Here is a 15,324-nt window from a genome sequence, read left to right as displayed (position 1 = left end):
AATTTTGTTTATCTTTTCAAAGAACCAGCTCTTAGTTTCACGGATCTTTTTAATTGATTTTTTTAGCCTCTATTTCATTTATTTCTGCTCTAATCTATTATTTCCTGACTTCTACTAACTTTGGGCTTTGTTCTTCTTTTCCTAATTCCTTTAGATGGAAAGTTAAATTGTTTATTTGAGATTTTTCTTTTTCTTGAGGCAGGCCTGTATTGCTATGAACTACCCAATTAGAATTGCTATTGCTGTGTCCCATAGATTTTGGAAAATTGTGTTTCCATTTTCATTTGTCTAAAGGTATTTTTTTATTTCCTTTTTCATTTCTTCATTAAACCATTGGTGGTTTACTGAAAAGTTGTTTAGTCGCCACATGTTGTGTGTTTTCCAGTTTTCTTCTTACAACTGATTACTGGTTTCATACTGTTGTGGGTGGAAAAGATGCGTGATATGATTTCAGTCTCCTTATATTTATTGAGACTTGTTTTGTGGCCTAACGTGATCTCTCCTAGACAGTGTTTCATGTGCACTTGAAAAGAATGCATGCCCTGCAGTTTTGGGGTTTTTTTTTTTGTTTTTTTTCTTAACATTGTTATTGGAGTGTAATTGCTTTACAGTGTTGTTGTTAGTTTCTGCTGTATAACAAAATGAATCAACTATATGTATACGTATATCCCCATATCCCCTCCCTCTTGCATCTCCCTCCGACCCTCCTTATCCCACCCCTCTAGGTGGTCTCAGAGCACCAAGCTTATCTCCCTGTGCCATGCAGCTGCTTCCTACTAGCTATCTATTTTACATTCGGTAGTGTATATATGTCAGTGCTACTCTCACTTCGTCCTAGCTTACCCTTCCCCCTCCCCATGTCTTCAAGTCCATTCTCTATGTCTGTGTCTTTATTCCTGTCCTGCCCCTAGGTTCATCAGAACCATTTTTTTTTATATTCCATCTATATGTGTTAGCATACAGTATTTGTTTCTCTCTTTCTGACTTACTTCACTCTGTATGACAGACTCTAGGTCCATCCACCTCACTACAAATAACTGAATTTCATTTCTTTTTATGGCTGAGTAATATTCCATTGTATATATGTGCCACATCTTCTTTATCCATTCATCTGTCGATGGACACTTAGGTTGCTTCCATGTCCTGGCTATTGTAAATAGTGCTGCAATGAACATAGTGGTACATGACTCCTTTTGAATTATGGTTTTCTCAGGGTATATGCCCAATAGTGGGATTTTTGGGTCATATGGTAGTTCTATTTTTAGTTTTTTAAGGAACCTCCATACTGTTCTCCATAGTGGCTGTATCAATTTACATTCCCAGCAACAGTGCAACAGGGTTCCCTTTTCTCCACACCCTCTCCAGCATTTATTGTTTGTAGATTTTTTGTCAGTGGCCACTCTGTCTGGTAGTTTCGATTTGCATTTCTCTAATGATTAGTGATGTTGAGCATCCTTTCATGTGTTTGTTGGCAATCTGTATATCTTTTTTGGAGAAATGTCTAGGCCTTTTGCCCGTTTTTGGATTGGGTTGTTTATTTTTTTGATATTGAGCTGCATGAGCTTCTTGTATATTTTGGAGATTAATCCTTTGTCAGTTGCTTCATTTGCAAATATTTTCTCGCATTCTGATGGTTGTCTTTTTGTCTTGTTTATGGTTTCCTTTGCTGTGCAAAAGATTTTAAGTTTCATTAGGTCCCATTTGTTTATTTTTCTTTTTATTTCCATTTCTCTAGGAGGTGAGTCAAAAAGGATCTTGCTGTGATTTATGTCATAGAGTGTCTGCCTGTGTTTTCCTCTAAGAGTTTTATAGTGTCTGGCCATACATTTAGGTCTGTAATCCATTTTGAGTTTATTTGGTGTTTGGTGTTAGGGAGTTTGGTGTTAGGGAGTGTTCTAATTTCATTCTTTTACATGCAGCTGTCCAGTTTTCCCAGCACCACTTATTGTAGAGGCTGTCTTTTCTCCATTGTATATTCTTGCCTCCTTTATCAAAAATAAGGTGACCATATGTGTGTGGGTTTATCTCTGGGCTTTCTATCCTGTTCCACTGATCTATATTTCTGTTTATGTGCCAGTACCATACTGTCTTGATTACTGTAGCTTTGTAGTATAGTCTGAAGTCCAGGAGCCTGATTGCTCCAACTCCGTTTTTCTTTCTCAAGATTGCTCTGGCTATTCGGGGTCTTTTGTGTTTCCATACAAATTGTGAAATTTTTTGTTCTAGTTCTGTGAAAAATGCCAGTGGTAGTTTGATAGGGATTGCATTGAATCTGTAGATTGCTTTGGGTAGTAGAGTCATTTTCACAATGTTGATTCTTCCTCTCCAAGAACATAGTATATCTCTTCATCTGTTTGTATCATCTTTAATTTCTTTCATCAGTATCTTATAGTTTTCTTCATACAGGTCTTTTGTCTCCTTAGGTAGGTTTATTCCTAGGTATTTTATTCTTTTTGTTGTAGTAGTAAATGGGAGTTTTTTCTTAATTTCTTTTTCAGATTTTTCATCATTAGTGTATATGAATGCAAGAGATTTCTGTGCATTACTTTTGTATCCTGCTACTCTACCAAATTCATTGATTAGCTCTAGTAGTTTTCAGGTAGCATATTTAGGGTTCTCTATGTATAGAATCATGTCATCTGCAAACAGTGACAGTTTTACTTCTTCTTTTCCGATTTGGATTCCTTTTATTTCTTTTTCTTCTCTGATTGCTGTTTCTAAAACTTCCAAAACTATGTTGAATAATAGTGGGGAGAGAGAAGAAGAATAAGAATTTAAAAAAAAGAGTGGTGAGAGTGGGCAACCTTGTCTTGTTCCTGATCTTAGAGGAAATGGTTTCAGTTTTTCACCATTGAGAATGATGTTGGCTGTGGGTTTGTCATATATGGCCTTTATTATGTTGAGGTAGGTTCCCTCTATGCCTACTTTCTGGAGAGTTTTTATCATAAATGGGTATTGAATTTTGTCAAAAGCTTTTTCTGCATCTACTGAGATTATCATATGGTTTTTCACCTTCAATTTGTTAATATGGTGTATCATATTGATTGATTTGCATATATTGAAGAATCTTTACATTCCTGGGATAAACCCCACTTGATCATGGTGTATGATCCTTCTAATGTGCCATTGGATTCTGTTTGCTAGTATTTTGTTGAGGATTTTTGCATCTATGTTCATCAGAGATATTGGCCTGTAGTTTTCTTTCTTTGTGACATCTTTGTCTGGTTTTGGTATCAGGGTGATGGTGGCCTCATAGAATGAGTTTGGGAGTGTTCTTCGCACTGAAATATATTGGAAGAATTTGAGAAGGATTGGTGTTGGCCCTTCTCTCAATGTCTGATAGAATTTGCCTGTGAAGCCATCTGGTCCTGGGCTTTTGTTTGTTGAAAGATTTTTAATCACAGTCTCAATTTCACTGCTTATGATTGGTCTATTTATATTTTCTGTTTCTTCCTGGTTCAGTCTCAGAAGGTTGTGCTTTTCTAAGAATGTGTCCATTTCTTCCAGGTTGTCCATTTTATTGGCATATAGTTGCTTATAGTAATCTCTCATGATCCTTGTATTTCTGCAGTGTCAGTTGTTACTTCTCCTTTTTCATTTCTAATTCTGTTGATTTGAGTCTCTTCCCTTTTTTCTTGATGACTCTGGCTAATGGTTTATGGATTTTGTTTATCTTCTCAAAGAACCAGCTTTTAGTTTTATTGACCTTTGCTATTGTTTCTCGTTTCTATTTCATTTATTTCCGCTCTGATCTTTATGATTTCTTTCCTTCAACTGACTTTGGGTTTTCTTTGTTATTCTTTCTCTAGTTGTTTTAAGTATAGGGTTAGATTTTTTGTTTGATATTTTTCTTGTTTCTTGAGTTGAGATTGAACTGCTATAAACTTCCCTCTTAGAACTGCTTTTGCTGCATCCCATAGGTTTTGGGTTGCTGTGTTTTCATTGTCATTTGTTTCTATGTATTTTTAAATTTCTTCTTTGATTTCTTCAGTGATCTCTTGGTTATTTAGTAGTGTATTGTTTAGCCTCCATGTGTTTGTATTTTTTACAGATTTTTTCCTCTAATTGATATGTAGTCTCATAGCATTGTGGTCTGAAAAGATACTTGATACAATTTCAATTTTCTTAAATTTACCAAGGCTCAATTCGTGACCCAAGATATGGTCTATTCTGGAGAATGTTCCATGAGCACTTGAGAAGAAAGTGTATTCTGTTGTTTTTGGAGGGAATGTCCTATAAATATCAATTAAGTCCATCTTGTTTAATGTATCCTTTAAAGCTTGTGTTTCCTATTTATTTTCATTTTGGATGATCTGTCGATTGGTGAAAGTGGGGTGTTAAAGTCCCCTACTCTGATGTATTACTGTCTATTTCCCCTTTTATGGCTGTTAGTATTTGCCTTATGTATGGGCTTATGTATTGAGGTGTATTGTATTGAGGTGCTCCTGTGTTGGGTGCATAAGTATTTACAATTGTTATATCTTCTTCTTGGATTGATCCCTTTATCATTATGTAGTGTCCTTCTTTGTCTATTGTAATAGTCTTAATTTTAAAGTCTATTTTGTCTGATATGAGAATTGCTACTCCAGCTTTCTTTTGATTTCCATTTGCATGGAATATCTTTTTCCATTCCCTCACTTTCAGTCTGTATGTGTCCCTAGGTCTGAAGTGGGTCTCTTGTGGACAGCATATGTACGGGTCTTGTTTTTGTATCTGTCCAGCCAGTCTGTGTCTTTTGGTTGGAGCATTTAATCCATTTACATTTAAGGTAATTATTGATATGTATGTTCCTATTACCATTTTCTTAATTGTTTTGGGTTTGTTTTTGTAAGTCATTTCCTTCTCTTGTGTTTCCTACCTAGAGAAGTTCCATTAGCGTTTGTTGTAAAGCTGGTTTGGTGGTGCTGAATTCTATTAACTTTTGCTTATCTGTAAAGGTTTTAATTTCTCCATTGAATCTGAATGAGATCCTTGCTGGGTAGAGTGATCTTGGTTGTAGGTTTTTTCCTTTCATCAGTTTAAATATGTCTTTCCACTCCCTTCTGGCTTGCAGAGTCTCTGCTGAAAGATCAGCTGTTAACCTTATGGGGATTCTCTTGTATGTTATTTGTTGCTTTTCCCTTGCTGCTTTCAATATTTTTTCTTTGTATTTAATTTTTGATAGTTTGATTAATAAGTGTCTCAGCGTGTTTCTCTTTGGGTTTATTCTGTATTGTACTCTCTGTGCTTCCTGGACTTGATTGACTATTTCCCTTCCCATGTTAGGGAAGTTTTCGACTATAATCTCTTCAAATATTTTCTCAGACCCTTTCTTTTTCTCTTCTTCTTCTGGGACCCCTATAATTCAAATGTTAGTGTGTTTCATATTGTCCCAGGGGTCTCTGTGACTGTCCTTAATACTTTTCATTCTTTTCTCTTTATTCTTCTCCCTGGCAGTTATTTCCACCATTTTATCTTCCAGCTCACTTATCCGTTCTTCTGCCTCAGTTATTCTGTTATTGATTCCTTCTAAAGTATTTTTAATTTCAGTAATTGTGTTGTTCATCAGTTTGTTTGCTCTTTATTTCTTCTAGATCCTTGTTAAATGTTTCTTGTATTTTCTCCAATCTTTTTCCGAGATTTTGGATCATCTTTACTATGATTACTCTGAATTCTTTTTCAGGTAGGTTGTCTATTTCATCTTCATTTATTCGGTCTTGTAGGTTTTTACCTTGCTTCTTCATCTGTAACATATTTTTTTGTCATTTCTTTTTTTTTTTTTTTTGATGGGTGGTGCTGTATTGCTGTCTTACTGGTTGTTTGGCCTGAGATGTCCAGCACTGGAGTTTGCAGGCAGTTGGATAGAGCTGGGTCTTGGTGCTGAGATGAGGACCTCTGGGAGGCCTCACTCTGATTGATATTCCCTGGGGTCTGAGGTTCTTCGTTAGTCCAGCAGTTTGGACTTGGAGCTCCCACCAAAGGAGCCTGGGCCCGACCTCTGGCCTGGGAACCAAGATCACGCAAGCTTTGTGGTGGGGTTAAAAAAAAAAAAAAAAAGGTACAATATCAAAGAATAAAAAATAAAATAAAATTATAAAGTTAAAAAATATATTAGGAAAAATTATAATTGAAACAACTGCAACAAGGTAAAATAAAACCACAACAGAGAAAAGAAAAAAAAAGGGGGGGTGGGAACAAGCCAAAAGGAGAGATCACTAAAAAAGTATAAGGAATAAAATAAAATTAGAAAAATAAAAGATTTATTAGGAAAATTAAAAATATGAAAGAATCAACAGCAGTGAATCAACAAGGCAAAACAGAACCCCAATCGAAGAAAGGAAGAAAGAAAAAGCCTTGGCTCTGCTGGTGAAGTTTAGACGAGGGGTGGAACTTAGGCAGGGGTGGGGTTTAGGGTGGGACAGACCTAGGCAGGAGGGGTGTGACGTTTGAGCATGCGGCAGGGCCTAGGCAGGGTGACGTTCAGGCATGGGGCAGTGCCTCTGCTTAGGACCTGCGCAGAAGGGGAGAGGCAGCATGTCTAAAGGAGGGTCTCTAGAGTGTTGAGTTCTGGAGTTTGGGGCCTTGAGTGAGGGTGTGTGGGTGGGGTTTAGGCCCAGCTCGTTGAAGGGGGTCTCCAAGTGTAAAAGTAGGGCCCTGGGTGGGCGTGTAGGGGCGAGGCTTGGGTTCTGCATGGCAGGAGGGAAACTCCGAGGACAGAGGATTAGGCCCAGGGGCCCAACAGGCTCCCCAGTGCCTAAGTGGACAGGGAAAGCACTGGCCACGTTCCCTTCCTTTCTTTCGTGCCCCTCCCCCACCTTCTCCCCCAGCGTCTACCCCGTTGCCGCTGGACCCCTGACCATGGGTGGGTCCTGCTGGTTGTAGGAACTCCTTCCCTCCCCAACCACCCCTCAGGGGTGCCAGTCCCGGAGGTCCAGCCTTTACTTTTGCTCCCCCTTCCCTCCCTCCCACTCCCTCAGGGCCCGCATGGCTGGACGGGACCTAGGTGGTCAGAGGATCAGGCCCAGGATCTGAACAGGTTCCTGGGGGTCCAAGTGGGCAGGGGAAACCTGACCACGCTCCCGTTTGATCCTCTGCCCTCCCAATGGTTCCCCAATTTCCCCCTTCAGGCGTGGGATCCCTTCCCCTCCCCCAGCCGCCCCTCAGGGGCACCAGTCCTGTCCCACCTCCACTTCTCCCCTTTCACTCCCCCCACGCCCAACGTGGGGGTTCCTCCCATCCCCTTTGGTGTCCGTGGTCCCCCACTGGTGCCTGCTAGGTGCCCTAGTTGTGCAGAGACGCAGATTCCGCGTCCTCCTAGTACGCCATCTTGACTCCACCCCTTCTGCAGTTTTGGAATGTTCGGTATATATGTATTAAGTACATCTGGTTTAATGTGTTGTTTAAAGCCAGTGTTTCCTTATTGATTTGTCCAGATAATCTATCCATTTGATACACGTGGGATATGAAAGTCCCCTGCTATTATTGTATTACTATCAATTTCTCCCTTTATGTCAATATTTGCTTTATGTATTTAGGTGCTCCTATGTTGAGTGCATAGGTATTTATGAATGTTATATCCTCTTCTTGGATTGACCCCTTTATCATTATGAAAGGCTCTTCTTAGTCTCTTATTATAATCTTTATTTACAGTCTGTTTTGTTTTATATGTGTATTGCTACCACAGATTTCTTTTTGTTTCTATTTGCATGGCATATCCTTTCCCATCCCTTCATTTTCAGTCAGTGTGTCTTTAAATCTGAAGTGAATTTCCTGTTGGCAGCATATAGATTGGTCTTTTTTTTTTAAATCAATTCAGCCACCCTGTGTCTTTAGTCCATTTACATTTAAAGTGATAAATGATAGTTACATGCTTATTGCCATTTTGTTAATTGTTCTGGTTGTTTTTGTAGTTCTTCTCTGTTCCCTATTTTTCTCCTTGTCTGTTCCCTTGTAGTTTGATGATTTTGTATAGAGTTATATATATCCTATATAATGATATATAAACTATATTTCTTTAGTATTATAGCTTGTGTATCTATTTTAAGTTTTTGGTTTGTAGTTAAGTTTGAACACATTCTAAAAACACTACATTTTTTCTCCCCCTCCCACATTTTGTGTTTTTATTTTTTAATTGCGATATAGTTTATTTACAATATTATATAAATTTGAGGTGTACAACATAGTGATTCACAATTTTTAAAGATTATATTCCATTAATAGTTATTATAGAACTTCCCTGGTGGTCCAGTGGTTAAGACTGTGCTTCCAATGCAGGGGGCAAGTGTTCGATCCCTGGTCAGGGAAGCTCTGCATGCTGCGCAGTGCAGCCAAAAAAAACTGGTTACTATAAATTATTGGCTATATCCCCTGTGATATATACTTATAGCTTATTCCTTTTATACATAGTAGTTTGTACCTCTTAATCCCCTACCTCCATCTTGCCCCTCCCTCCTTCCCACTCCCTACTGGTAACCACTAGTTTGTTCTCTATATTTGTGAGTCTGTTTCTCCTTTGTTATATTCACTAATTTACTTTATTTTTTAGATTCCACATATAAGTGATAACATAAGTATTTGTCTTTCTCTGTCTGAGTTATTTCACTCAGCATAATACCCTCTAAGTCCATACTTGTTGCAAATGGCAACATTTCATTCTTTTTTATGGCTGAGTATTTAATTGTGTGTGTGTATACACACAGACCACATTTTCTTTACCCATTTATCTGTTGATGGACACTTAGATTGTGTCCATATCTTGGCTATTGTAAATAGTGGTGCTATGAACATTGAACTGGTTCATTCTTCTTGGAGCCTGTTCTTTCCCACTTCACTCTTGCCCTTGGCACGGTATGTGGCAATGTCCTTTTCATATTTCTCCTTTAGCTTAGCTGCTTTCTGTTCATAGGGTTATTTACCTTTGGCTGACTGCTCAGACCACATTTCACCCACTTTTTTTGCAGTATCTCCAATGGATAAGACAGGGTGTTCACTTTTGATCTTTGGGTGATGTTCAGAGCAAAACCGGAAGAAGGCAGATGGAGGCCTTTTAGGCACATTGGGATCTTTTTTCTTTCCCTTCTTGTCACCTTTGGGAGGAACATAATTTTTCATCTCCCTGTCATAGCGAGCTTTGTCACTTTTTGCTATATCTTCAAACTTGGATTTTTCCTTGGCAGACATGATCTTCCATCTCTCAGGACATTTCTTGGAGAACTCGGTGAAGTTGGCCGAGGAGTCAGGGTGTTTCTTCTTGTGCTTCTCCCGGCAAGTCTGCACAAAGAAGGCGTATGAGGACATCTTGCCCTGCGGCTTGTTGGGGTCGCCCTTCCCCATGATGGTGCTGCTGCTGCGGCGGCAGCGCGTCCACCTGGCGGTAGCTTTTCCTCAGAGTACCGCACAGTGGCCAGGTCAGACCTCGACACTGCTGCCCATGGCTCCGGCGCGAACTGTTCCGTCGCTAACCCAATCTTCCACCTCTTGTTTTGCAGACTTCTCCGCGCCTGGTATCTTAGTTTTTAATTTGCAATTCTCTGACCAGAGAGGTTGAGCATTTTTCATATATTTATTGGACATTTGGATTTTCTTTCTTTTTAAATTTTTATTTATTTTTATTATCAGATTGATTGATTGGCCATGTGGCTAGCAGAATCTTAGTTCCCCGACCAGGGATTGAACCTGGGCCCTGGCAGTGAAAGCACTGAGTCCTAACCACTGGACTGCCAAGGAATTAATTCCCTGGATTTTCCTTTTTTTGGGTGGGGGGTATATATGTATATTTTAACATTTATTTATTTGGTTGCACAGGGTCTTAGTTGTGGCACGTGGGCTCCTTAGTTGTGGCATGCAAACTCTTAATTGTGGTATGCATGTGGGATCTAGTTCCCTGCCCAGGGATCCAACCCAGGCCCCCCACATTGGGGGCAGACTCTTAACCACTGCACCACCAGGGGAGTCCCATGGATTTTCCTTTTTGTGAAATACCTATGTTTTTTCTCTCTACTTTATGCTTTTTGTTTCACTTAGTCTTCACATGTAGGTACTACAGTTATGTCCATTTTTATAGATTTTATACAAATTGAGATTTTGGTTAAGGAATTTACCCAAGGTCACCCAGCTAGTAAATGGCAGGTTAAGGATATAAATCCAAGCAGACAGAATACAGAGCTTCCAGAGTATGGGCATATCTTCATATTTATTGGCCCTTTTGGTTTTTTCTTCTATGAATAGCTTGCTTTGCTGTTATTTTTATTTGACAGAGTTTTTCTTTAATATAAAAGAATATTCGTTTCTCTTATGTTACAAATATTTTCTAAACTATTGTTTGTCCTTTCATTTTATTTATGTTGCTTTTGCCAGAATTTTTATTCACATGATCAAATGCCTAGTTTCTTTTTTTTTCTTTTTTTTAATTGAAGTATAGTTGATTTACAGTATTGTGTTAGGTGTACAGCAAAGTGATTCAGTTAAACATATATATACCTATTCTTTTTCAGATTCTTTTCCCTTATAGGTTATTACAAAATATTGAGTATAGTTCCCTGTGCTATACAATAGGTCCTTGTTGGTTATCTGTTTTATACATAATAGTTTGTATATGGTAATCCCAAACTCCTAATTTATCCCCTCCCTTTCCCCTTTGGTAACCATAAGTTTGTTTTCTATGTCTGTGGGTCTGTTTCTGTTTTGTATGTAAGTTCATTTGTTTGGTTTTTTTTTTTAGATTCCACATATAAGCAATATCGTGTGATATTTGTCTTTCTCTGGCTTCACTTAGTATGTTAATCTCTGGGTCCATCCATGTTGCTGCAAATGACATTATTTCATTTTTTTATGTCTGAGTAGTATTCCATTGTGTATATGTGCCACATCTATGTTTTTTAAATTTTATTTATTTTATTTTTGGCTGTGTTAGGTCTTCATTGCTGCACATGGGCTTTTCTCTGGTTGTGGCCCGGGGGGGCGCTGCTCTTCGTTGCCATGCGCAGGCTTCTCACTGCGGTGGCCTCTCTTGTTGCGGAGCACGGGCTCCAGTAGTTGTGGCACACGGGCTCAGTAGTTGTGGCTCGCAGGCTCTAGAGTGCAGGCTCAATAGTTGTGGCACACGGGCTTAGTTGCTCTGCGGCATGTGGGATCTTCCCGGACCAGTGCTGGAACCCGTGTCCCCTGCATTGGCAGGCGGATTCCCAACCACTGTGCCACCAGGGAAGCCCTATACCACATCTTCTTTATCCATTCACCTGTCCATGGACATTTAGGTTGCTTCCATGTTTTGGTTATTGTAAATAGTGCTGCAATGAACTTTGGGGTGCATGTATCTTTTCAAATTATGGTTTTCTCCAAATATATGCCCAGGAGGAGTGGGATTGCAGGATCATGTTGTAGCTCTATTTTTAGTTTTTTAAGAAACCTCCATACTGTTCTCCATAATGACTGTACCAATTTACATTCCCACCATCAGTGTAGGAGGTTTCCCTTTTTCCACACCCTCTCCAGCATTTATTATTTGTAGACTTTTTGATAATTGCCATTCTGACCAGTGTGAGGTGATACCTCATCGTAATTTTTAATTAAATGCCTAGTTTCTTTATTAACTGAAGATGCAGACTGACAGCCCACAGACTTGTCCTGACATGTTAAAAAAATTTTTTCCACTTTTTCTTAAATTGAAGTATACTTGATTTACAATGTTGTGTTTATTTCTACTGTACAGCAAAGTGATTCAGTTATACATATATACATATTCTTTTCAATTATGGTCTATCACAATATATTGAATATAGTTTCCTGTGCTATACAGTAGGACCTTGTTGTTTATCCATTCTATATATAATAGCTTGCTTCTGCTAAACCCAAACTCCCATTCCATCCCTCCCCCCTCCCCCCTCCCCCCAGAATTTTTAATATGAACTTGAATGCCTTTGGGCAGGGAGTGGGTGGAATGAGTTGGGGGGTGTGTGGAGGGATAGTCTCAAGGTAACTGATTACAGTACCCACCACCCCTTATTGCTTACTCCTCTTTAACTCATCTCCTTTACCTGCCTGACCCCCAAAATGTATTCGAGTTTTCAATCCTTGCATAGTTTCTTATTTCTATCTTAAAATCTCCTCCATCCCAAGTTTATAAAAGTCACCCAGAATGTCTTTTGGTATATGATGTGAGGGTAATGAATCCAAGCCTTACATATTGGATGACTAATTAGATCTATGTCATTTATGAATTATACTACCATTTGTCCATAATATCATTCAAATATTCTTCCAAAACATCATTTGGAATTTTCAGCTTTCTGCTGCAGTAATAGTTCAGTGAGCAGTCTTTTTTTTTTTTTTTTGGAGTATAGCTGCTTTACAGTGTTGTGTTGTATTCACTCTGCTGTACAGCAAAGTGAATCAGCTATACGTTTACGTATATCCCCTCTTTTTTGGATTTCCTTCCCATTTAGGTCACCACAGAGCATCGAGTAGAGTTCCCTGTGCTATACAGTAGGTTCTCATTAGTTATCTGTTTTATACACAGTAGTGTATGTATGTCAATCCCAATCAGTGAGCATTCTTGTACACAAATCACTGACACATCTCTAATCTCCTGACCCTAGACTCTGAAGGTAAGGTAAGGGTAAGGAACTAATTAGTTTTGGCCTTCTCTTTTGTTTATTCGCTATTCTACATGACAATACCAATATATATTATCCTAACTGGAAACTTGATCACTAGTCATTTGAATCCTTTATCATCAGCAAGTTCCAAGAGTCACCGAATGTAGGTTTTTGGTATGAGAATTCCATATGCGCAAAGATTGGTTCCAGTTCATGAAGTTATTTTTTTTTTCTTCTAAGATTTATTTTATAACCGTGTTAAGAAAAGTTCTACATCAGGGACTTCACAGGGTGGCACAGTGGTTAAGAATCTGCCTGCCAACACAGGGGACACGGGTTCGAGCCCTGGTCCGCGAAGATCCCACAGTCCACAGAGCAACTAAACTCGTGTGCCACAACTACTGAAGCCCGCGCTCTAGAGCCCGTGCTTAACAAGAGAAGCCACCACACTGAGAAGCTTCCACATCGCAATGAAGACCCAGCACATCCAGAAATAAAATAAATAAAATTTTAAAACGTTCTACATCATTGTTGGTTAGATTACACAACAACAGTCTGCCTTGAAACCAGTATGCTGTTCTCAAGGTCATCAAAGACATTCTGTCCTTTTAGTCTTCGGAGAAAAAAATGGTTTGACTTCTAATTTACTTCTTGCCATGTAAGATTTAAAAGCAAATACTTATACATCAATTTATTTGTGCAGCAATTAATCTGTGAAGCCATGATTTGCTGTTAACTTTAATCCAAACTGCCTGTTAGCATTTCACCATAACTTTAAAACTGCACCATGTGACAGTGGGAAGGCTACTTTAGGCAAAAGAGCTATTGCCAGCAGAGAGTTCTGTTTCTTTCTTTTTTTTTTTTTTTGCGGTACGCGGGCCTCTCACTGTTGTGGCCTCTCCCGTTGCGGAGCACAGGCTCCGGACGCGCAGGCTCAGCTGCCATGGCTCACGGCCCGGCCGCTCCGCGGCACGTGGGATTTTCTCGGACCGGGTCACGAACCCACGTCCCTTGCATCGGCAGGCGGACTCCCAACCACTGCTCCACCAGGGAAACCCAAAACTTCTGTTTCTTTGAGTCTTCTTTGGACTGCTGTCACTTTCCTCACCAATTGGATCAGATGCTAAGAAATGGCCCAACAGACCCTCTTTGGGGCCTCTCTTGTACCTCCCAGCTTCCTTTCCTGCTCACCTGGGGGCAGATAAGTGCTTTCTAAAAAATATTCTGGACTATCTACGTGACTTTCCAGCAAATTCATTATAAAGCTGGGTAAGCTTCACCTCGGATATGCCCAGATCATCAAAATTTGAACTTTATGGAGGTCTACTTAATGAGATTCTTTCTTATGCAAGTGCAATTTATGCAATTGCAATTTATGCACTTGTGAATAACCTTCCTCTTTTTGAATCTGGTAGACTAGCCTGCAGACAAAAGTGCTAGAGCTGGGTTGGGTTCCCACAATTCATTGATTTACCAAACTTTTCTGGCACCACTTACTCTGGTCTGGCCTTGTAGGAGGTACAGAGATAACAACATGAAGACGCCTGGTCACAGGGGCTGCTAGCAGGGAAAACAGAATACGAAAATAAAGTGTTGTGTGTACAAGGCAGAACCATAAGGACTAGCCTGTAAGAGAATCCTGCGGGGGGGGAGCCCTCAGAAAATGGAGCTGTTCCTGCAGCTGGGGGACTTACACATTCAGCCATGTGTATGGGGGACCTGCCAGGTGCCAGGCATGGTACTCAGATTGGCAACCCCCCATGATCATACAGTTAAATTTAATGTTTACGTAAGTGCCTTCAAATCTGATGAAACGGCTTCCTTTGGAAATCCTCTACATTATGCTTTGAGTGCTTTGTCTATCATAAGGAATAACTGTAAAATACGTATGGTGATTCAAATCTGGATGTCACCGTCAAGAAAAAAAGAACATGTTTTCTTTGAGGACAAAAATGCCATAGGTTCATTTTTGTTGAGGAACAAGGTAGGTGGAAATCGACTTATCTACTTCCTGATAAGTAGAAATACTTTTCCAACAAAGAGCTTGCCATTTAAAACAGCTGACAATTCATTAAGGCTAATTCCTCCTTGAAAACATTATACTAAGTGAAAAAAGACACAAAAGGTCACGTTATATGACTCCATTTCTATGAAATATCCAGAGCAACTAAATCTATAGAGACAGTGGTTGTGAGAGGCTGGAAGGAGGAGACTGTGGAGTTACTTCTAATGGATACAAGGTTTCTTTTGGGGGTGATGAGAATGTTTTGGAGTTAGATAGTGGCGGTAGCTGCACAATCTTGTGGCCATACCAAAACCCACTAAACTGCATGCTTTAAAATGATGAATTTATGGTATGTAAATTCCATCTAAAAAATAAATAAATAAAAAGAAACCTGGTTCCAAATTGTTTAAATTTCTGCATCATATGCCATTGTGAGAATTATGATTGAAGAAATCTAAGTGAGCTTTTAAAAAATACATCTATTTCTGGTATCTACAGAAGCCAAAGGAAGCCATCAAAGTTCCCTGGGTGACCTTTAAAAAAAAAGAACAAATGACAATAGGTACTTGGAAGCCATTTAGCAATCCTAAATGTTTAATAAAGACTACTGGAAAATAGAGGGTAAGCTCCTACTAAGAACTAAAAGCCCCCTTGACCCATGTAAAGACAAACGTGAAAAAACGAGCAAACAGAAAGCACATTCTTAAACAGAATACAACAATTCATCTCATGTTCTTAAATTCA

At 39.3% G+C, this 15,324-nt stretch overlaps 1 protein-coding gene across 1 annotated transcript; it reads right to left on the bottom strand.

Annotated features, from left to right (window-relative positions):
- Positions 1–8,886: 8,886 nt before the first annotated feature.
- LOC132518101 (high mobility group protein B2-like) lies at positions 8,887–9,321 on the bottom strand. The gene has a single exon (XM_060146113.1). The coding sequence runs from the start codon at positions 9,310–9,312 to the stop codon at positions 8,887–8,889; it is 426 nt and encodes a 141-aa protein (XP_060002096.1). The 5' UTR covers positions 9,313–9,321.
- Positions 9,322–15,324: the final 6,003 nt, after the last annotated feature.

This window comes from Lagenorhynchus albirostris, chromosome 3, assembly GCF_949774975.1.
Source record: "Lagenorhynchus albirostris chromosome 3, mLagAlb1.1, whole genome shotgun sequence".
NCBI lineage: Eukaryota > Metazoa > Chordata > Mammalia > Artiodactyla > Delphinidae > Lagenorhynchus > Lagenorhynchus albirostris.
This window is presented reverse-complemented; position numbering and strand designations above follow the sequence as displayed.

Excerpts from the sequence above, each read along its gene's own strand:
- LOC132518101 (XM_060146113.1), bottom strand. The coding sequence starts at position 9,312 with ATGGGGAAGGGCGACCCCAACAAGCCGCAGGGCAAGATGTCCTCATAC.